Source organism: Equus caballus, chromosome 2 (assembly GCF_041296265.1).
Source record: "Equus caballus isolate H_3958 breed thoroughbred chromosome 2, TB-T2T, whole genome shotgun sequence".
Classification (NCBI taxonomy): domain Eukaryota; kingdom Metazoa; phylum Chordata; class Mammalia; order Perissodactyla; family Equidae; genus Equus; species Equus caballus.
Window position 1 is genome coordinate 82,759,363 of NC_091685.1, and position 24,644 is coordinate 82,784,006.

General features: G+C 34.9%; 1 protein-coding gene across 8 annotated transcripts in view; it reads right to left on the reverse strand.

Moving 5' to 3' along the window:
- GRIA2 (glutamate ionotropic receptor AMPA type subunit 2) overlaps positions 1-24,644 on the reverse strand; it is a 143,736-nt gene that overhangs the window by 27,562 nt on the left and 91,530 nt on the right. For all 8 annotated transcript variants that reach the window (XR_011430172.1, XM_023626768.2, XM_023626774.2 and 5 more), the window contains 7 exon segments: positions 21,547-21,600; positions 16,955-17,116; positions 4,793-4,960; positions 4,426-4,530; positions 3,644-3,754; positions 1,942-2,148; positions 1,092-1,462 (listed from right to left, as the gene is read on the reverse strand). Coding sequence is in view for 7 of the 8 variants with exons in the window: in XM_023626768.2 (XP_023482536.1) it covers positions 1,092-1,462; positions 1,942-2,148; positions 3,644-3,754; positions 4,426-4,530; positions 4,793-4,960; positions 16,955-17,116; positions 21,547-21,600 (1,178 nt within the window). In the remaining variant the exon portion in view is untranslated.

Sequence of the window (24,644 nt, forward strand, 5' to 3'; positions counted from 1 at the left end):
TTCTGCATACATGATATATTTCCTTTATCTCACTGGATGGAGTATACCAAAAAGATTGCAAGAGATACAAATTTTTGAGCTTCTTATATAGTTTTTGAAATTAATCACTTATTATTCCCAAAGTGCTCTACAACTAACAATATAATGAAATAGTATTAGAAAAGTCATCCCCTTTGCTGATTATTAAGGTATCCCCTAGAATAAAAGGAGGGTAACAGAGCCCAAATTAAAATGTGCCTGTAGATTAATAATCATTTAAGCTTTAAATGTGAAAGCAATCCCCAAGAAAAAGTATGACTTATTCCTCTGAAGAGCCAGACATGACTATCATTCTTATTTATGTATGTAATATGAACAAAGGCAATATGTGTTTTGTGATATATTCATTATATTTAGGCATTCTAGTGAAGGAATTAACATATCATAATGAGAATAGAGGTGTATGAATTTATTCAATCGTGTGTGTGTGTGTGTGTGAATTACTATTCAATACGGCACAAGCTTCTGTAATCAGTCAGCCATCATTATTACCCAGCTATGTATTTCTAGATATTTGGACAACATATTATCATATATTCCTTTAATCTAGCAATCTAATTTAAAAAAAAGACCCAACTTTTAAAATATCCCTCCGATACCATTTCCATGAGCAAATAATGGGAAAATAAAAGAGATGGGATGTGTGCCAATGAAGTTTTGTACACGTTATTGCTTTTGTAGTTAATAAGTAATGTTGCCCATTTTCCCATATACAGGTCTGTGGATCAACACACAGATAACTGTAAAATGAGAATATGCAGCAAAAACACGGTACCCCTCCAAGAAGGCATGGAATGATAGGAACCTTATGCATTTTATAGCCTCTCCATGGTGTGTACAATTTCACCAGGAAAATATATGACCAATATTCGAAGAACATTGCTCAAATATTTCACAGGCTTACGCCGATGGTAAGAGTCTGTCCTTAAGAGTCTTAAACTGCTTGGACAGGTAATCGGCAGCTGGTTACTTCTTTAGAGTGAATTCATAAACACCATGAATATCCACTTGAGACCTAAAATGCACAAAGTTGAAGCAGGTGAGTAACCAACCTTGGCGAAATATCGCATCCTTGCTGCATAAAGGCACCCAAGGAAAACCAGAGACTATTAAAAATCCCAAATTCATTAGTTGATTCACTACTTTGTGTTTCTCTTCCATCTTCAAACTCCTCAGTGTGCCACTCGTAGGGGCTAAATCTGCTGACCAGGAATAAAACTACACTGACCCCAATGTAGGCAAAAACAATGCACATCCAGATCTCATAGGCTAAAGGATCAAGAAATGAAAACACTCCTGGTTTGGACTTCTGAGGCTTCTTGATCATGATAGATATCCCGAGGCTCATAAAGGGCTTTGAGAAGTCAATCACCTCTTCTCTCACAAGGGTTATAGTTAATGGAGCAATTGCAATATCAGCTTTCTGTAAGGGAAACAAAGGAAAGTAACAGTACTTGGTGTCATGGTCAGAAAGGAATCATGGTTACATTATTGGATCAAAAGGGAAAGAAAAGAAATCAGGGAAATGGCAATAATTATTTCCCTGGTAGAGTTCCAGTAAAGGATAAACAAAAAAGCAATTTGTTCTCCAAATCTCTGTCTTTTTTATAAATATATAGTACACTCATCTGGCTTGATTATGATAATTATATCTCTACACTGCCTCTATGCCATTGCATATGGTCCATATGCTTCAAGACAGATTTAATGTCTCCCTTAACCTGCATGTTTGCTTCTGACTTCATCCTTAATCTTCAAATGTTCACAAGGAAATAAGACAGTATTCCTAGAGAAATGTGGGAAACCAACAACCTCAGACATAGGTACTTTGCAGGGAGGGAGGCATTCTGTCAACAAGAGTTCAAACTGAATGACTTTATCTATGAGAAGAGCTATACTTACCCCATATACAAGTTCTCCAACCATCCCATTCCAAATTTTCGTGTCTGCATCCCTGGCCCCATACTTGCCATCCCCAACAATTGTCAGCTTGTACTTGAACCCACAATGTTTGGCGATTTCTGCAGCCAAGTCTACACAGTAACCCTCATAGCGCTCATTGCCTTCAAGCATTTCATGATTTTTCTTCATCATAACATATGGAGATTCCTATATGGAAAGACAGTGTTTCAGTTGATGAAAATTGCCGTGTTAATTATTTACTCTCATTGAATCAACTATTCTGGCTTAATTATTACTTGTTAGCCAGAGACATTGTAGAATGTAGATGGTGAACAATATTAAAGCATGATGCTTCTGAAAAAAGGTCCTCAAATATCTATCATTATGTTTCATTAATATAGCTCATACCTAGCCATACCAAATGAAATAAGAGACTCGAAAGCACAAACTGTTGGCATGTCCCCTTGTCATATTTGTAATTCTTGGGGCTTAGAGAGGAATAACACTGCTCAACATCTGTTTTATTCAACTCTGGATCCACTACACTCTTATTCTAGGTTAAGGCTACATCGAGCTCAAGAATCAGCATTCACCCAAAACCCTGTGTCACTGTTGCTTCAAGGATAAAGTTCATGTGGAAATCAGGTTCATGGCCGGTGACATGCAGATTGAAAGAATCACTGCCATGGTGATGTACGGATTCTACAGGTCTCACTTCATCTATGAGATAAAGAATCCTATAATGATGCTACAAGGATAGCTAGAGAGTAGCTTCCTCCTGTAAACCTAAGAAAGAGGAAGCATGAAAAAATGATTCAACCCAGCTCAATAGTCTCCACTGGACAGTAGCACCAAGCATATTTGCGGCTTCGTGAGACAGTTCCTCTCAATGGCATGGTTAAGGCAAAACTCCTCAAATGTTTAGTGTACACTTATTAAGATATTTCCAAGTGCCAACCAGTGTTTTTATCCAAATCTCTTATTAACCTATCTATATTTTCTTCTCAATATTGTTAGGATAATGAATTCCACAAATTTACTACATCACCGCTTAGTAAAACAAAGTAAAATTGTTTTGTCACAAAGTTATGTGCTATTAGTGGACTTCATTTACTCTGTTTCATTTCACCAATAGCTTGTCATGATGATCCGGGTCTCCCTTCCATCTATCCACAGCCTAGATGCTCAAGATCCAGTTCAATTATTCATTCAATACACGTTTATTTAGCACCAGCTTTGTGACAACTAGTGAGACTTAGGGTTAGCAACAAGGGAGATCATCTTGTCTTTAAAGAGTTCATCTTCGTTATGAAGAAAAATATGTTGAGAACATTATTAAACCATGTAACAAATGTTAAAATAGAATGCACCCAGAGTTATATGGGAATGGAAAAGTGAAACACCTGAGGAAATACGACGAACACTCTTCCAGACTTTCTCCAGTTGTTCACCTGTGTGTGCACAGGTTATGAATCATCTGTGAAGCTAAATTTCAGTGTTGAAGAGGGCAAGGGATATTTTGGATGCTTTAGCTAGTGCTTGTGTAGTCCTTTTGACAGAGTAAATAAGATTTGCTTTGCATTTCATTGCAGAAGCAGCAACATATTAGTTACTGTCCTAAGACATACACAACAATTCTAGTTGGCAGATACTTTTCATATGAAAAAAATAAAGTAAAACAAAGGCATATGTAGCTAATTACCAGAATTGTAGTCACAACGACAGTCTTATTCTCAAGCCCAGAGGTATCATTTCCAGAAGGGAGCTCGGTAAGGGTAACAACCATTTTGTCTACTTCACTCCAGTATCCAATCTGAAAAAGGTTACAGAAGGTAGACTCATGCGTAAATGACCTTTCTATTAGCAAAGCCCTTAATTATTTTCAAATTCATGTCTGAATCTGAAATTACACCCCACCTTAACTAGGCTTCTTCTAAACACAGATGTGTCTTTTATATATGTGAATCTAATAGAATTGAAAGGGACTATAAAAAGAAACAAACAAAAAAGTTTCTTAAAAATAGCTTGTCTATTCACATTCACTTTTCATATTCTCCAAGAGAAATCTGTTTGGGAGTGATCATATACAAACATAAATAAAATCCAAACAATGGCATTTTAGCCCTAACAGTTAAAAGAAAGATGTTGAATTGAACAGTTACATGCATATTTACACCAGCTACGTTTTATCTTCTAAACTATAAACTTTCAGAAATGGTTCTTTTTGTTCTCATTCAACTCTTTTTGGAACTTGGTCTAAAAAAAGAGTATAACAGTTCTATTTACGGTCATTTAAAGATTACATTTCACTGTTACTTACCAGAAATGAATAGATATAATTTAGAAAAATATTCAAAATATATGTTTCTGGAAGTTGTTAAACTCTATCTCTATGAACACACATCTCCAGGACTCTTCGGAAGATGAAATGATGGGTTAGCTAACTCATTTCCTCACACAGACAAAACTCTTTAAATCATTTACCTTTCGAGGCCCATTAGTTTTGAGCTCCATGATGTTAATCGTATAGTTTATTCTTTTTCCATTCTGATCAAACTTTATATTTCCTGAGAGACCTTCAACCTGAACCTAACGAGGAAATGGGAAAGGGGCACAGTTATAAATTGACTTCAACCCAAGATACAAACTGTACAGATTACTCTCACTGAAGTCAAGTCAAGAAAACTACATTTATAAGATTTATTTTCACTCTTCAAACGCCTTTTGTGTAGTTAGGAAATAATAGTCCCTTTATATTAAACATAGGGAATAAAACAAAGATGACTAATTCAGCAGAAAAAAAATAATGACTACTGTTAAGTGACATTAACAATCATTTTGAGAGACTGACCTGTTTGAGGGCCCTTTCTATTTCTACACCTTGTCCCCAGGGGACTGCTGGGTTTGCCAGACAGTCTCCCGCGTTCCCCCTTCGGGAAATTTCAATCCTCTGTTTCCGTAGGTTGCGGAAAGCTTCAGTCATCACTTGGACGGCGTCATAGGTCAGAGCAGAAGTATACTGAAAAGTATCACACACATTTCATAAGAATGGGAGAAAATCGAGAGACTCACCACACACTGGCAATCAAGCCCGCAGTTGCCCACTATGCAATACCACATCGAAGTCAAGAATTCAGACACAATTTCTGCATCTAGAAACCTAAGAATCTAAGAAAAGTAGTATGGAATGTGCTCTTGACTCTCAACATTTTCTATTATGTTAACATCTCAGCTATTTCAGGTGAGACCTTTCATAATAATCGTGTTAACGTTTGTTTTTCTAGCTAGGTTCTCATTAGAGAGTTACCTTATGTCCTATTCTGGTGATATAAGAAATTATCAAATTAACAAATAAATATTTCTCCACTGTCTAATGAGGGATTCATTTGGCAATATGGAAAGAATGCTGATTCGGTTCAGGATCTTTAGTCTCTAATTCAATCCTAGTGATGCTCACACACATCTGCAGTGGTCTTTGGAGTGTTTATTTGTTTTTAAGTTCCTACAGGTGATTAAGGTAACCATGTAGAAGAGCCAGCAAACTTCCTAATTTCTAAACCTCCCGCATGCTTCAACAGCCTATGATGAGACTGGATCCAAACTTTTGGTATTCAGATCCCAGTGGGACAGCAGAATTATTACAAGAGCTGGGGGCCAAACAGAAAAAACTACATGTGTACTAAGTATTGTTATGGCTGAACAAGTATTATTACACGCACGTATATATACTGCCATCTATCAAATGCATGATGCTGCTGCATTAATGATAAATCACATTTTAACATAAAAGCCTTAATGAATGCTAAAGAGATTTCCGTTACTGAGTACTTTTCAACCTGTAGGTAATAAACGTACAATGAAGCTGGAAAAAATATGGGCCCTGTCTTTATGGAAGCCACATCCTCTCCAAGTCCAGTGAAAAGATATAGAAACAGATAATTGCAATATACCTATTACATTGTTATGAATTGGTCCAATAGTGGATAGATGTCTTCCTTGTTTATTTTTTTAATGTGAGAGATATTACAATAAGGGAAATGAGAAAATAGTTTATGTGGTATCAACTATTCCCTCCATGCATCCAGAAATTTTTTAAGCCTCCATTTTTTTAATGCTAAAAATGGTAGTGTGAGTTACCATTTGTTTAATTTTTGCATGAATTAGTTTAATTAATTTTTGCATGAATTAGTTTAATTGAATTGCTTTAATTTTATCATATGAATGAATCAGATTTGATGGGAAAGTTTGTAGGAGGAAAGAAGAAGAAGAGAAAATGATTTTGAGGTGGCGTGCACTATGATTGTGTGCTATTAACTATAATAAGATGTTCATATTTACCCCTAAATTTTCTTACTAAAATTTCTTCTCACGTGCTATCAGTTGAGCAATGTCATTGCAGGCCTACATGTGAGTCTTTCTTTACACTCTAGATTATCTTCCGGATGGTTGCACTAGAGTTCCCTATAAATACCTCAGCTAAACAGATCTAAATAAAACCCATCACTATTTTTTCCCTAAAATATGCAACTTTTTCCTTTAAACTCTACATGCAGGAAATTAGCAAAATATAGTATGTTACAGATTCACTTAGGTAACTTATATTCCTGGATTGAAAATGTAATTTCTGGGAACCTAAGAAAATATTTTCAAATACAGGGAATTTTCATACAAAAATATTAATTTCAGTATTATTTATAATATGCAAAAATTAGAAACAACTTAAATTTCTGACAGTAAAAGAATGTTTAAAAACTATGCTTTCTGCCTTGAAGAAATATTAAGCAGTCATTAAAAAGTGATACTAATACAAGCATTATAAAAATATGAATAAAGCTAATTATAAGTTAAGTGAAGAACAATTATCACAAGCTAAATTTAATAAAAAGCTTTTTCAACAAAAGATGAGACTAATAAAAAATGGTTATATCCCTTCAACAAAAAAGGGAAAGAAAAATAAACAGAATGGTTATAATAATGGAGAGGAAACATACATGATTATTTCCTTTCCCAGTATTCTATAATAACTATGTCCCATTTTTAAAAAACTATACTCCATCAAAGGCTTTATTTTAAATCATATCTCCGTAAGAAAAGACTTCTTGGAGAAATAAGAGATACAACATCAGGATTTATCTGCCTCACTTATGTCTTTGTTTCTAGTATCCTAGAGGAAAAAGATATATTGAATAATTTGCTTTCTTATCCAGCAATCAGTTCATTGCCAATATAATTCTTACAATAAAGTCTAGGTCATCAAATAGGACACAGAACCTAAATGGAATAAATTGAATATTTAAAAAAAAAGTATTGCAATTTGTATTAAAATATTATACTAATAGTTAAAAACCAAAATCTTCACTGAGTCAGCTTGCTCCCATTACCATGAGAAATCTATCAAGTCATCTGCTAAATGTTGTAGAGTCTATAAACGTTGGTGAATTACATTAAAAAATAAGATGAGGTTGAATGAACTGAAAGCATTTAGGTCCATGTGGCATGTGATAATTACGATTCAGAGCAGGAGCACACTCCAAAGAAAAATTCTTTCAACCTTTTTCAAATGTTCAAATCTAATCAAGTCTCAAGCCTATTATCATTTTCAATTAAAAGTCAAATCATAGAAACACAATTCTGGGCTGAGAGAAAATCAGCAGCCTCTGTATCCAGAATTCTTTTTGTTTATGTTCTGCACATGTGGCTCATTTATTTTTCTAAACAAATATGTTCGCATTTTTGATTGGATAGTTAAATATTTCAGTTTTAGTCTACCATTCACTAAACTAGATGTAAATTAATTTGAAGGGAACATGATGGCAATGTAACTATCTCCTTACTTGAAAGCAAATGTATCATCTCTGCTCTGATGTTTATGTTCTGTGAAATCCCTCACTTGAGCTGGAAATTTATATGTTAGTGGGGGGCCATTATGTTTTGCAGTGCTGTATCACCATCACACACACATTTTGAAGAAATCTGGGAAAACGTTTTCATGGTCCGTTTTCCAGATGCACTTTTTATTCCATTTTAAACGTATATTTATGGAGGCTTATTTTTCAAAACTAAATTGAAATATGCATTTTAAACATGTTTGTTATGCCCAGTAGTCATCAGACATTATTCAATAATACATTACTCTAATCACTGATACCAGAAAACAGTATTCTGACAGCAAATATAAAAGAAAGGAGATGAAAAGAAGTTCTATGTACATTCAGAATTTAATGAATATACAAAGAGGATAAATAGGCTATAATATAAAGTTTTAGGGGTTATCAAAATGATCACATCTATTCCTAAACACATGTTATTTGCATCGTGCTAAAATAGAAAAAAGTACCATTAAAAAAAGAAGTACTAGATTTTAGGTACTAAGAAAGTGTTACAAAATTTCCTATGAATGGCCACTTTCCAAATTTTCCTTGACACTCGAAATTGAGTTGAGTGTAGTTTAAAAAGCACTGCATATAGCATCAGAAGACAGGGCTCAAGCCTAGATTTCACTATTTGCTACTCTCTTGTGTTGGGCAAGTTAGCTATAGTGTCCAAGACTTCTTATCAATGAAACAGGAGAGCAATGTCTCCTCTATGTCCTAATAGTGTTGGAAAGGAAGGTGAGGAGTTGAATAGTTTCCTAGCAAGTCCTTTAAAAAACTCCTATGCAACAAACATCTTTACTCCAGTTCTATAGGTCAAGATTCCAAGTTATCAAGTTATATTTTGCCCAGGGTCACAAAACCATGTGACAAAATGGAATTTGAATCCAGATCTCTGTGTTTCTGGGGTAATGGGGGTGACCAACCATCCTGGTTTGCCTGGGACTGTCCTGGTTTTAGAACAGAAAGCCTGGAGTCCCAGGAAACGCCTGAGTTCCAGGCACACTGGGAGGCTTAGTCTCCTTGTTTGGCAAATACTACATCAAATGAATAGAGTTCAAGGAAATGAGAAGCTGGGTGAGTTGCAAAATACGCTAAAAAGGCAAATTATTGACCAGCATGTTTGCTTTCTTTTTTCCTTTTATTGCTATCTATCCTGGTATAAAACTAGCTTGTCTTTACAATGTTTTGAAAACCACTATCCTCATCTACAAGAGTCTGTGATCGACTAAGTTCAGAAAATGATTATCACATCGGCATATTACAGGTCCTGAAAAATCCTACAGTAACAATTCCCATTTAACTTTGTTTGATCAGTGATGCCCACACTAATTACCACTTTAAAACTTCCTTCACACCAAGCACTTTCCATAAAAATAGTGTTTTGTGTAGTGTCCTTTAGGGTGTTAAAAGTTTATGGCCTAGTAAATTTTACATGCTCATTTTTAAAATAGCATCAATTATTTAGTTAAAGTTATTATACACTGAATATATTTCTCTGGAGAATCCCACACAACGTAATTCTCAGTTTCTTCATTTAACAAAATTATCAACATGGTCAAAAATGATGAGCTCTAGGAAAAATAAGTAAACCCACAAGAGAAACTTTAGAAAGTCTTTTTTTTTTTTTTTTTAAGATTCTTGGCAATGACCAAGAACCAACTAGAGCCATAGGAAAAAGAACAGTATTAGAAAACACATTATGAACTTAAAATTATTCACGTGTCTTAATTTCAAACTCAACTGCAGTCTACCCTCTGGAAAAGGGCTATGTGTGATAAGGTCATCTTTAATTTCCGATAGCCTTTTGAATATGTGCCCTTTGAAACTTCACTGTGCAAAGTCACAAAATCTTCATAAAACCTCAAAATTGCTAGAGCAACAGGAACTCTCATTCACTGCTGGTGAGAATGCAAAGTGGTACAGCCACTTTGGGAGACAGTCTGGCAGTTTCTTACAAAACTAAACATACTCTTATCATGTGATCCAGCAGTCTCACTCCCTAGATATCTACCCAAAGGAACTGAAACCATATGTCCACTGAAAAACCAGCACATGGATATTCATAGCAGCTTTATTCATAATTGCCAAGACTTGGAAGCAACCAAGATATCCTTCAGTAGATAAATAAATTGTGGTACATACAGACAATGGAATATTATCAGTGCTAAAAAGAAATGAGCTACAAAACCATGAGAAGACATAGAGGAACTTTAAGTGCATATTATTAAGTGGAAAAAGCCAGTCTGAAAAGGCTACATGCTGTGTGATTCCAACTATATGGCATTCTGGAAAACGCAAAACTATGGAGACAGTAGAAAGATTGCCAGGAATGGGGGTGGGAGGAGAGATGAATAGGCGGAGCACAGAGGATTTTTGGAGCAGTGAAAATACTCTGTATGAAACTAGAATGATGAAAGCATGTCATTATACATTTGTTCAAACCTATAGAATGCACAACACTAAGCGTGAACTATAACGTAAACCACGGACTTTGGGTAATGATATGTCAACGTGGGTTCATCAGTTCTAACAAATGGATCACTCTGGTGAGTGAAGTTGATGCTGGAGGAGGCTATGCATGTGTGGGGGCAGGCATGTATGGAAACTCTGCCCTTTCTGCTCAGTTTTGCTGTGAACCTAAAACTGCTCTAAAGAAATGAAGTCTTCATTAAAAAATTTTTAAAAATTCAACATCTTTAGTAAGCACACAAGCTGTATCACATTTCCAAGGATGAAAAGACAGCTCCATTGTCAAGAAACCAAAATTAACATCCTTTGTTATTCTCTATGAATAATAAAAGTAATTTTTAATCTACTGTGAAGAAAGACTTCATGTAAAAGGAATATATTAAAAAACAAGATATTTTTGCCTATATTAGATTGGCTGTTGACCCTGACTGAAAATCCTGCTTAAGGACCAAGACTTTTACATTCTGAAACTTTAGATTCACTTAAAGATTCAAATTTTCTGATAAAACTAATCAGACTCACAGAGATAGAAAAAAGATACTCAGACCAACACACTGTCTGGTTTTAATTCTCCCCTAGGTAGGTAAAGACTTTCTTAGAGGAAGATCTTCTACTTTGTAGGTTGCATAAATTCCTCCCTCTAACTCTCCCCACTTCCTAGGACCCTTCTAACAAGGTGAAAGTTCCTTATTTTTCATAATCTATGAAAAAAACCCAAATATTTTCCAGTGTAATTTAGGACTTGATTTCGGCATCTGGAGTTCAGAGATGACTACCGACAAGTCACTACAATTTTTGAGAGACAGAGGAACCATTTGAGGTGGCATAGATTCAGCAAAAATGAGAAATGTTAGGGTATGTTTCATTGAGTGCCTAAGTTAGCACTTCACATAATCACAGTATTGGAGATTCGGGAGAAATCTTGGAGATCAACTACATTTATTCCCTTTATAGATGAAGAAGTGTAGAAATGAGATGAACTCAGATATCTGCAGTATAATTACAAATAGTAGCAAAGTATTTTTATATTTAATGGTGTGTAATATACACTTAAATAGTACTATATATTATTTTTCAATTATTTTTTATGAAATATGTAATTCTATCAATATTTTATTTTTTATTACATGTTTTACTTTATGGGTTTACTTCAGTCATATACATACCTTTTAAACCATAAAATATAAGAAACCAAACATGTCAAGCCTCTAGGTTGTTGTGTGGCAAAATATTTTAATATTAGGAGTAGGGGATGCCAGCGTGTCAGCAGCGGTTTCGGTCAGTGAAAACATTCAAGAAGTAGAATTAATTCTATTAAGCCACCAGGGAACTATTTAATGCACGACACTAATTACTGAACTGAAAAAGATTATACTATTTTCAGGCAGGCCTAATAACTCTCTTAGGACAGCAATTAAGAAAGTTTGAGTCTGTGCTTTAAGTCATTTCCTGAGTAAAATGAGATTCTTGTGGGAAACGCATTATTTAAAGTGCCACACAAATGTCAGTCACATCTTACTGCTGAATTCCTTAACACTGGCAGGACATTGCAGACACAAAAGTCAAACTAATGTTTAAATCGTCGATGTTACAAGGTGGAATGGATAGTTATATCTTGCAAATTGTGGAAGACACCAAAAACACTGACAATCTAACTAAAAACAGAAACATTTACAAACTAATTTTGAGATAGTGGCAAATCTTCCTCATAATCTGTCTCTCTTTGACTTTTTTTTTTTAAGGACTATAAAATGCTGACTTTAATTGTCCCATTCAAATCCAGGCGCCATGATGACTCAGGTCTGATTACTACAGTCATTTTACATTTCATCAAGTGAAACAACACTACTTTTCTGCCATGGTTGAATAAAAGAACATAATAATCGCTAGGGTAGAAATTTAAACCAAATTTCATAGCAATGATAATTACCTATTTTTTCTTCTTCAGTGATTTGATATTTTCAAAGTGTTTATATTTTTCATTTCATTACTCTTCATTTCAACAAATATCTATTATGTGTTTACTCTGGGCAAACCATTGTATGAGATTTGGGGCCAATAAGATACAAATGATGCAGACTGCCTTTCCAAGTCTTGTTTTTAATCCACAAATATCTCTCAATTGAATCTATATTGGTATATTATAAATGAATGGTTATGATTTTTGCAATTATTATTTCTTTTACAGATTAAAAAATTGGAGTAATTGGCAAATGTAACAAACCCATTCATTTTCCTCCACCCTCATGCCACAACCACAATTCAGAAAACTATCATTTGTTGCCGGGGTTGTTTGCGATATCTTCCTAAAGCTCTCCTGCCATCATCTGCACACCTGCAATCTATTGTCCCCAGGGCAGCCAGGAATCTTCCTGTATCAAAACCATGATGATCACTTTCCTCTAGTAGTCTCCTGTTGCTCTCAGAATAAGACAAAAAATTCCTTAGTAGCTCAACGAGGCACACAAGATCTGGATCCTGCATATTTCTAAAGTATTATTTCTCAAAATTCCTTCAAAACACCATTGTTCAACCTCCAGCCTTATGGAAATATTTATATTTTCCTTGCACTGGGGGCTTTTTATCATATTTCTTCTGTGGGAGCCATTGTCTCTTCTTTCTCCTAATTGCTCCCTCGCCTTCAGGTTTCAAGTTCCATATTGCTTCCTCCAAAAAACCTTTTCTTCCTTTCAGAACTTAGATTAGGAGCTTCTTATGGGAGCTATTACAGTTTCTTTGCTTCTCTCCATTTGTTTACCCAGAAAGCCTTTATTAAATAGTTACTATGTGTCAAGCCTTATTCTAGGAGCTTCAGATATATCAGCGAACAAACAACATCAACAAAACTCTGCCCCCGTGGCACTTACTTTCAAGCTGGAGGAGACAATTAACAATGTAATGAATAAATTAATTATAAATACAGGACACTAGAAGGTTATAATAGGAAAAAACTGGAACAGGAAAAGGGCAACAGGACATATCCTGATGGGAGGAGAGATTTCAATTTTAAATAGAGAGCCTGTTATTAGTTTCCTTGAGAAAATGGCATTTGAACAAAGACCTAAAGAGTGCAGGAGACTTAGCCATGCAGATATTTAAGAGGAGAATAGTCCAGAAGAGGAAATACCCAGTGAAAGGCCCTAAAGTGGGAAAGTACCTTTCATGCTTAAGGAAAAGCAGAAAGGCCAATGTAGCTGAAGCAGAGTGAGCTGTTAAGAGAAGAGATCATATGTGGCTGGGTGACAGAGTATTAAGGACCTCATAGGCCAAAGGATGACTCTGGCTTTTACTCCAAGTGAAACAGAGAGCCATTGGAAGGCTTGGAGCCAAACAGCAACATAATCTAATTTATGTTTTTAAAAAAACATGGAAGATAGAGGGGCAAGAGTAGAAACAGGGAAACCAGTTTAGGAGACCATTGCAACAATCCTGGCAGAGAGACAACGGGGGCTGGATTTAGGGTGGTCGCAGAAGACGTGGTAAGAAGCGAGGCAGAGCTGATAGGACTTCCTGACAGACTGGATGTGGGCTGCCAGAGAAAGAGAGGAGTCAAGGAGATTTCCAAGTTTTTGGCTGAACTAACAACTAAAAGATGGTGTTGCCATCGACTGAGACGGAAAGACTTTTGAAGGAATAGTTTGCTGGGGGTGAAGAGGAAACAATGGTGGGAAATCAGACGTTTGGTTTAGAATAATTGATTCTAAGATGTCAATAAGACAATTTCCATCAATGCTACGAGGTAACTGCTGGTTTCGTCTGAAGACTATAAATTCCTTGAAGACTATAACTTTGTTCTCTGACACCTAAAACAGTGCTTGCTTGCAGAGTAAAAACGCAGTAACTAGTATTGAATGGATAAATGAATTGATGAATGAATGAATGTTGCCCCAAATTAGCAAATTAGTGAAAGTCAGACTCAAAATCTCAGTGCCACGACTCTAGAGTTATGTTTTGTACAGGACATAAGAATGAAGAAATTTAACATTTGCAATTTATGTGTCGTGGTTATTAAAATACATTAAATATTGAAACATTTAAGATTTTACTTGTATTTATTGAATAAGATTGATTTTAATTAGGAAACTGAAGGAGCTGCATTAACTTTTGGGGCAGACTACAACTTTAAAATAATCATTTGTTTAATATTCCCACAACCTGATAGAATTTATATAATTTTCAAAGCCAAACTCTGGACAGAAGTTGATGTAATGAATTGTATTTTTACATATTTTTATGCCTATAGCATGTTTTTATGGTAGTATAATAAAACGTGATTTAAATCATCAGGCAATATACCTGGTACAGTCAATAACCCAAAAGACAACATAAAAACAAATAACCTCATTAGAGATATTTTTTCTCCCTTTCCTTAAACAGATCATGTATTGAGAATATGCTACTTGTTTATATTAGGAAATGCTACCTCATCTCCCGTGTAGGTTTCCTTGCTTCTGCCCATTGAGGCAGAAACAATCAGGAAAGTCCTGTCTTGTAAATACTATCTTTTACACCTGTTGACAATTGAAGAGCCTTAACTCTTGGCAGTTCCCACAATATGCCCCTCTCACTCATCCCACATATTTTAAATTCTCACAGCAGGAGGGAAAAAAAAGAACAGTTCCCTGAGTTTGTCATGCAAAGTGTTGCATGGCTTCAAGTCTTTGTGTGTGTTGTTCTTTCCCAAGCACCCTCTCATACTTTTCCTCCTGCTCAACCACTGGCAAAGCCCTCCCTCAGGTACCCCACCTCTGGAAAGCCTTCCTTAACATCCCTTCCCCATATCATCCTAATCGTATGCAGGGAGCCGGCATATTTTACCTGCCTCATTTTCTATTATATTTGCCTATTCACATGCTTGTCTCCTTTGTCAGACTGTGATTATCAAAGGCAGGAGTCATTTTTTTTAATGCACTTCCTGGCCTTCTAGTACATGAGCAATGTGTGTCTGTCTTAGGATGAACTCCCACCCAAAGCCATATTCTCCCCACAGATTTTCAGTAATTTTTATCAAGCTTCAAAGGCCATGTAAAATATGTCTCCTCTTGGCACCTAGGTTTCCAAAGCTGTGCTAAATCTTAGTAAATGTTTAATCTTCACAGCAACCTGGGAATTAACAGCCATTACTGCATTGTGGAGATGAGAACCTGAGCCTAGGGTCACACAGTGAATCAGGACCTACATTTTTTAACTTATAGGACTTTGCTCCTTGCAGCACCTCATAGCAAGGGGCCATCAGGATCTCTCTGAAACTTGGCAGAAGCAGCCAAAAGGGAGGCAGTATAGAGGGAAATGCTCCAGTGAGAGGGAGCAAAGAAAGGTCACCATGCAGGCTCTCAACAGAGTGAAATCTGGGGTTAGTTTTGGCAAAAATGTTAACAGAATGCATTGCCAGAGATCTCTCATACCTCCAATTCACTTTGCATTTTGGTGCATGACATATGAACTTTAATAACAACATGACTTCCACAAAAAAAAAGATTATCTCATTTTGCTTTCATTGTTCTCACAGCAGGCTGCAGGGGGAGGCAACACGATGACTAATGGTGTATTCAAAAGAAGCACATTGGTTCCATTTGAGGATAAATGCCCCATGCACTCTTCATTAGAGAACTTAAGTGGCATCCTTTCTGAAGGGATGGAAGTCTGCAGTTCCACAGAATGGGATCGGCAGTCAGAAGTGTCCCCAGTGCAGGTGGAGACCGACACTGACACCAGCCGAAAGACTGGGTGTCCTTGCCTTCTCCGCAGGCTTGTTACATGAAGGTACTCCCACAAGCCTGCAACACTGTTACAAACAGTATTAATGCTGAATCTCAATCAAGGTCACCAAACCAGAGGTCACCTAATTTTGAGAAAAAATTAACTCTCGGTTATTCTTTAACATCCTATGGGATGCTTTCTTGAATTTGACTTAAAATTAATAGGATCCATGTTACATGCCCAAGAGTAGAGAACGTCAACGTTTCTAATGCTTATCTAGGACCAGTCGGAGAGCCAGATGCAAATTTAAAGCCAAACATCCATATCTGTTTTTCCGTTATGTGCAGAAAAAACCAAATCAACAAAACCTCTCTATGATGCATAAACATAACTGTGAGAGCAACTGAAATAACACTGTCCCTGCCTGGTTCTCACACAATCTGCTTTATAATACACAAATTAAAAAATCACTATACATTTGAAAATGTTTTGCAACTTTTGCTCATAATTTTCATTAATCTAGCTTCACAAAGAATGTGAACATCGTGTTATCCCATTCATTCCTCAATCCACTCTTCTCCAGGTTTTACTCTTATCTCTGCTCTCAATCAGAGAATCAGCCAACAGAAGAAAAAACCTTCCAATCAACAACAGAAACATTTACTTTGGAGGTAAATATATGTATGCATGTGTATACACAATAAAACATATTGAGTTAACAAGTGAAGACCTTAATGTGTCCAAACCTATGATGAACAAAGGATGAGTCTGGGTGGCACTTATATCAGAGCAGTGCATTTCATTTAAAATTCAAAGACCCTTTGACTGATTGCATAAAACATTATATTTATTTTTTTTAATTACTAAAACAAATTGAGATTTTATCTTCTTCCTAAAGTATACCAAAACACAGGCTACTCGCCACCAGTTGATATGGATATAGATGTGGACATTTGATAGATAGATACCTTAATTGTAGTCGTGTGTGCTCCAGGGTATTCTTTTTCTTCCAGTGTTGACCATCTTTCGATAAATTTAGATACTAGGGAATCATCATAGTCTACTATCTGAAATCCAGACACATTTGCACCTCCAAACTGAATTTTTAATAGGTCTCCATCAGTAAATCCCTAGACAGAGAACACGTTTATGTTAGGCTTTCTACTAGGAATCCAACAAAACTCAGAATTTACCAAATAACTCTATACATTGTGGTTTTAAAAGTTTCAAAGAACGCATGAGCCATTAAAAGCCTATAGTAAATGTTTCATGTATTTATCAGCCAATACGCTTCATCAGCACCTAGCACCATCTTGGCATCAAGAGTCCTTACTCAGTGATGGTTTATTGGTCATACTTACATAAAAGTTCCCCATTTTATTGAGAAATCTTCCATGGATGAGGACTACGTTTTATTTATTGAATCTATAAGACAGCACCACCATGTGGTTACAGACACCTAACAACATTAAGCTAGTTGTCCAAGAGCTACAACACTGTGAGCAAGTTATTCCTGTTTAAACTGTGCATTCTCTAAAGCAATATAAACATCTTATAAATGAGAATGGGAGGTACTAAATGCTTAGCCATTATCTGAGAGCAATTAAACAATTTCACATTCATTTTATAAAACATATTAAATTTAAAAAATCAATTTCTCTTTCATTATTAGAATGAATTCACCCATTACTAAAACTATCATATGGTGTTTCCATTGATTTCAAATACTGTGGTGTCATAAACTGCATCTCAGTTTGAGAGTACATTCTCTCCAAGATAAAATCACAATTTTAATAAGTCACAATTATAAATATTTTCTCCATATACACTTATTCTTTATTATTATGCATAAGGACTGAAAATATTCTGAATCCAAAAGACAGAAGAATCTTTTCTTTTTTGTTGACATTAAAAATATTTTTAATATTATTTTGTGGGGAAGGATAATTACTTTGTTATTGAGTCATAATTTTGGTTTTTCTTTTTATCAAAATAATGCAAATAGTTCAAAAAGGTATGTAACAGAAATCACAGATTTTCTGCTTTACCCCACCATACTCCAGTTAAGCTTCTTCAAAACAATCAATGCCAATAAATTTTATTCTTCAATTATTTACCTCCATATTTCTGCATAAGACATTTTTGCTGTCCTTTCTTGATCAATTCCATTTTAGATATTTTTATGGAGTTTTTGCTTATGCCAGATGAGTATGTAATTCTTTTACATAACCAAACCATTTATCTCCTCACCCATTTTAACGTTCACTGTTTTCACATTTATAATTCTGTTATTCAGAGCAAAGCCAAATATGTTAAGATTGCATTTTCCCTCTTTAATAATATTTCATTGTAATATTACTAATTGCTTCATTTTTCACTACTATAGCTTTCTATATAATATCCTTACTTTTTTTCCAGTTGTTCCATGAAAACTTTTCATTTTTATATGAGTAAAATATTCAAACATACCAGGTAATCCATTTCATTTTTTTCTGAATTTAATTTCCAGGAGACCTCCTCCTAATGCCGTGGCTCCTCTTTCCATCTACCCTGCAGCTGTGACCCACTGCCCCTTTCCCACTTTTCTGAGTAGTTCCCCTGTGTCCTTGATCACTTTTCTGCCATGTTTTACTTCTTTCTTCTGCTAGTCCTCAATCATTTGCTGAGACACACTGGAGGTAAATTTTTTGAGACATTGAATGTCCGAAAATACCTTTATTTTGCACTGACACTTGATTAGTATTTTGGCTGAGAATAGAATTTTAAGTTGAAACCCTCATAATGTGAAGGCATTGTTCCACTGGCTTTTATTGTCTCCACTGAAAAATACAATGTCATTACTTCCAATTATTTTTGGTACATGACTCGCTTCATACCCCACTCTGCTTCTCACCTGCCAGAAACCTTTAAGATCTTCTTTTTATCTCTGAAATTACATAGTATTTATTTGAAATATGAAAGAAGTCTTTTTTCTTTCATGATTGTGTGTACTCAACGGACGGATTTGTGTCATTCAGTGCAGGAAATTTTTCTGAATATTTCTTTGACAATTTTCTTCCCCTGTTTCCCCTATTCTGTCTTTTTAGAATGCCTGCTATTAAAACATTATAATCCTTAGATTAAACATACAGGTCCCTTACAGGTTCCCCTGCACACACCACTTTACATTGTCTTGTCATTTTGTTACATAATCTGGAGGATTTTCTCAACTTTATCTTCAAATTCATGAGATTTTACTTATTATTTTAGAAATAATTATGTTAACTTCCCAGAGCACTTTCTTATTCTGATTTTTTTCCATGATATCCTTTTCTCTTTTTTTATGGATAATATATTTTCTTTCATTTCTCTGCAGATATTCATTACAATTTTAAACATTTTCTCATGTTTCCTGCAGGTTCTGTTTCTGTTTATTTGTATTGCATCCTTCACAGCAAAGACTTTTCTCAAATATCTGGTTATACTTGACTGTGTAAGAGCAAGACTCAAAAAGGTTTCTGGGAATTTCTGTGTGCAAGGGCAAGCCTCACTGATGGTTCTGCTTCACTGCAGGGTAGGTAGTAAGGTGGGGTGAATGGCAGTGCTTTTTGTCCATACCTAAAGGGTTGAAGAAATGACACCTGGATGCCCTCATGAACACTGCTTCATCACTTTATGGACAAGCTATCTTTTTAAAAGCTCTCCCAGGAACTTAATCACAGTCTGTGTTTGGGGAAACTAATCAAGCATTCAGCAATTCCTGAAAAAACTAATCAGTAATAGTATCTGGGGATGTTTCTAGCCTTTATAACCACCTTCTTTAACACTCATAAGACACTGGACAGGGAGAAAGGGACATTCCCAATCAAGAGTTTGGAAGATGAAAGCCCTTCAACTTTGGATGGCGTTACTCAATTTTAAATGTCAGTGAAATTTTCAAGGGTCCTCTAAATACTCAGAAACTGTAGCACTCGACAGATCCTTTGAGCTCACTGATTCACTAGAAGTTCCATATGGTGAGGATATCAAGTATCCAGAAAAGGAAAACCAGAATTGGAATTCAGATAAAATTTTAGATAAATTTCTTCCTAGAAGCATGACTTCAGCATGAACTTGCTTTAATTTTCTTTTTTTATCTTTTTACTTTTTCCATTCGAACACTTCTTTCCTTTTTCATAGCATCAGATATCAACTCTCAAATTGATGAGCCACCTTCTGTCATTATTTCTCAATGTTCCAATATAATCTTCTCCATCTGGACATTTTTAAAGATCACAGCTTTCAATGTGGCTCTATGTTGTTCATCAAACGGCACGATTCACACGAGGGACTGACTGTTCAGGCTGCTCCCTGCACAGAATGTGGTTCTGAAGAGAGTGAATACAGAGCTTCATCTATTTTAACTCTTGCTTCTCTGGTAGGGAGTTATTTAGGATCTATAATATCATATTAAAAGGGTAATTGCAATAAATTTTTATAGTAGTTAGTGATTTCATTGCCAAGCGAATTTTATCTTAAACAATCAACTTCTCCCAATAGCACATAGATATGAGATTTAATATTCTAAACTACTGGTGCCACCTTCTAGTGAAAATAATAACTAGCAGTTGTAAGATGGTAAGTTGTTTTTAATCTCTTTCCATCACTACTAAAAATAATGTCTTCTAATGTAACAATCTGATATTACAGAAATGATAAAATAAATCTGCATTTATATAAACATGCAACCTTTTCAAAGTTCTTTTATGCTGTTTTGAATAAGCTCTCATTCTCTCTCTCTCTCTCCCTCCTTTTCTCCACTTTTTTTCTGAGGTTAGGTGTCCTCAATCACATAGAATCACACTTATTAAACGAACATAAACCTTTGCAACACGAAAGTTGTAGGTTTGTTGTACATCTGGTATAAAAACTATTTTGAAAAAAGAAATGTCTAATGATAATTTTAAACTGACTCTGATTATACTTAAGAGAAAGAGATACAATTAACCACTTGGATGGTCAGTATAATCTTAATTTGAAATCCCAATGAAAAAGTGATCATCTATAGGAATTCAATTTTCATTGTTTTGCTTATATAGCAAGTAGAAAACCAGAAATAAATAATGTCTAATACATAAACATTCTGGATATTTCCAGGTTTAATTTTGCACTGACATATTCTCACAAATGTGCGTTTATTTCAAACATTGTATATACTGAAAATTTTAAATGAATAAGCAAAGGGTAAAGTTTATAAAACATAGTGATAATGAGAAACAAGGGGAAATTTGAACAAATAAATTTTAATGTTTCTGAAAATTTTCCCTTAGTTAAAATATGCCTTCTAAGACAATTTACAAATCTTGTCAACATTGTTCTATAATTTCTTATATCATTTATAGTAATAAGAAATTGATTAGAAAATGTAAAGTGGGAAGTAAATATAAAACATAACAAATTCAGAAGAATATTGCCACTTTTAATCGATCAATATAAAAAATAAGTTTTTAAAAATACTACTGATAAATATTGGCCATTCAAAATTATTTTTTAATTAATAAGCATCTCTAATAAAATAATAAATATCAATTAATTCACCTACCAGATTTGCAATGATGTAATGGTACCCTTTAACATGTTTTCCAATGGTAATAACCTAAAAAGGTATAGAAACAATTATTTAATAACGTAGATAAGATAAATGTAAAACTACTGATGTTATGACCTGATTTAGGAGAAAATGAAATTTTATCTACTATGTTTTTTGATGTTCCACAATGAGTCATACTTGAGAAAATATAATTGTCAAATCCAGACAATATTTCTCTCAGAAAAAGTAACAATACATTTTAGTGCTTTATAAATGTTACCTTTCAAGAAGCCAACAACCAAACAAAAATAATTACCTTGGTTTTGCCAGTAGTGAAAATAAGGCCACAAGATTTTAAGAAACATAAAACCAACAACATGTTGAACCCATAAGTCATGATTTTATTTCTACAAAAGCTATGTTTTTTCTTTTCAATGAAACTTTAAACAGCTGAAACCAACAGCTGAGATTTTATATTTCTACATCTACACTCACAGATGAACACACATAGAGTCTATAATAGGACATAAATTGGAAAAGAATATTAAAAAGCATCTAAAAGAATTCTTATATGGATCTATAAAATAATATTCCTATCTTAAGGATTTTGAAATGTTTATAGGTTAGTTCAAATGGACACTATTATTTCTAGCTGCAGGCAGCAAAGTATCAGAGTATAATTTTTCTCCACAAATCTAAGCCAAAACCCAATTGCTAGATAAACACTTCATGGAACAAGTGGTAGTTTGGGTAATGCTCACAGCAGTTTTTGACACTATTGAATCAATTTGACTTTCACTGATCTATATCAATTATAAGAGCAGAAATAGGTAAAATAGCCATGCTGTAGTCCTAGTACTTAGACATTCAAATGCAGTTTCTATTTTTAAGAAAATAGTCACACTAGGACCACCCCGTGGCTGAGTGGTTAAAGTTCCACTCTTTCTGCTTCTGTGGCCCGGGTTTGCATGTTTGGATCCTGGTCATGGACCTACTCCACTCATCAACCACACTGTGGAGGCATCCCACACACAAAATAAAGACAGATTGGCACAGATATCAGCTCAGGGCTAATCTTCCTCAAGTAGACAAAAGAGGAAGGTTGGCAATGGATGTTAATGCATTAGAGGATGACGAATCTTCCTCACGAAAAAAAAAAGAAAAAAGAAAATAGTCACACCAATGGAAAGCATGAAATGCCAGAACCATAGACAAAAATGTAAAACATTAGCTTGCTTCCCCGATTAAAGTGTTGTGGTGGCTTCTCATTGCTTTTGGCATAATAAACAAAATCCTTCATATGCTGCAAAGTCCAATGATCTTGCAAACTGCTCCAGCCCCACCATCACTCTCTACACTAGAGCCACATCGGCCCTCATTTAGTTTCTTTGTGCACAAAATGGCTTCTCTTCATCACTTCAGGGCTTTACACATTCTATTCCCTCTGTTTGGAAAGCTCTCTCCACCACCAAATCCTTTGTCTTATTCATTCGAAAGGCACAATGGATCTCAACTCAATGTTACTTCCCAGAAGAAGACCTCCCTGACTTTCGTTCATCCCAGACAAAGTCAGGTGCTTGAAAGCAACACATTTAGCCAAAGATTAAAGGCAAAAATCCCAGGAAGGATTCCACCCTATGCTGCTTTAATATTAACTGGTAGCTCTTTAGAAGGGGGCGAGTTAGGGCTAATATTATTTAATTTCTAACCTATTTTGTATAACACAACTAAACTGCCTTGTCCAAGAAACTGAACCTTCTGTATTGAAGGGAGAATTCTGAAGAAAAGATGCCATTCTGAATGAAAAATATATTAATTAGTATCAGCTGAATCGAGTTGATTATGTACTTCATATTTCCTACTGACATCTGTTGGCTCTGCTTTCTGAATCATGCATGTCTTCCTTCTGGGAATTCAGAAAAAACATAGGATAAATTGTGCCATCAGTAGTCCCTACTTGAGTTAAGTGTTCACTGAGAGAAAGGAGGGATATGAAAATTCACTAGCCCTACTTCTACTTAAGAATTAGTGTTGGCATACTAATAACCATCATATCTTTGCTTTATAATAACCATTAGTATTACACTAATGATAGAAAATTTATGTTAATTTCTAAATGTTTTTGATGGCTGAGTTCTTTTCCTACCTAATTACAGCTAGAAATAAGTGCCTCCAAGGTTTTAGCATATGATAAAACACTTATAGTCTAACAAAGTTCAATTCTATTTCTAAATTTAAGTTCCTATGAAAATTAAAACTTGATCTCATCTCTATTCTCTTATAAGTATTAATAGAGTAAATAAGTAAATAGTGTTTCCTTTTCTTGAAATGTAGTTCAACCCCATTTTTTACCTGGTAAACTCTAATCCTTGAAGACCTTCCTTGATCTTTCAATCTAAATTATTTCTTTCCATAATTCTCTCTCACAACATCTAATTATTTTCATTCAATAATAAATACCATTATTATAATTACATATTAATTTCTGTAAATACATCATAAATATTCACCTGGCTGGGGCCTTGCGTGTTTTTGTTTTGTTTAACATTACTTTCTTGGATCTACTGCAGTGCCCGTTGAGCAAACAGTAGACATTCAGGGAAATTTATTGAAGAAATAAATCAATGAATCCAAACCAGCCAAACACTACCCTTATGTGAATCCTTCACAGATCATCCCACCCCTATTAAGATAGGTACTTCCTCCTCCATGCTCTTAGACCACATTGTATAAATTGTAATATTCTAGCATTACATGTGTACATTTTTTCTTCCCCTCTAAACAATGAATTCATGGGATGCAGACACCACTCTTACCTTTCTTTGCATCCCTCATTCCAAACATAGATGTCCTCAGTAAATGTTTATTGATTCATGCAACCATCCATTGTACACACTCATTTAATACATTCAAGAGTATCTTATGAAAATACAAATAATATATATGCACAAAATATTCTGTATATTTTGAATGGATGTCTATATGGACATTTATTTAATCATGATTATATATTTGCTTCAAAACATTCCATTCCATAAATTCCCAGGTTCTCTTGTAGTTCTTCTACTTTTGGAAAGAATTATTTTCATATAGGTTTTCTCCAACATTTA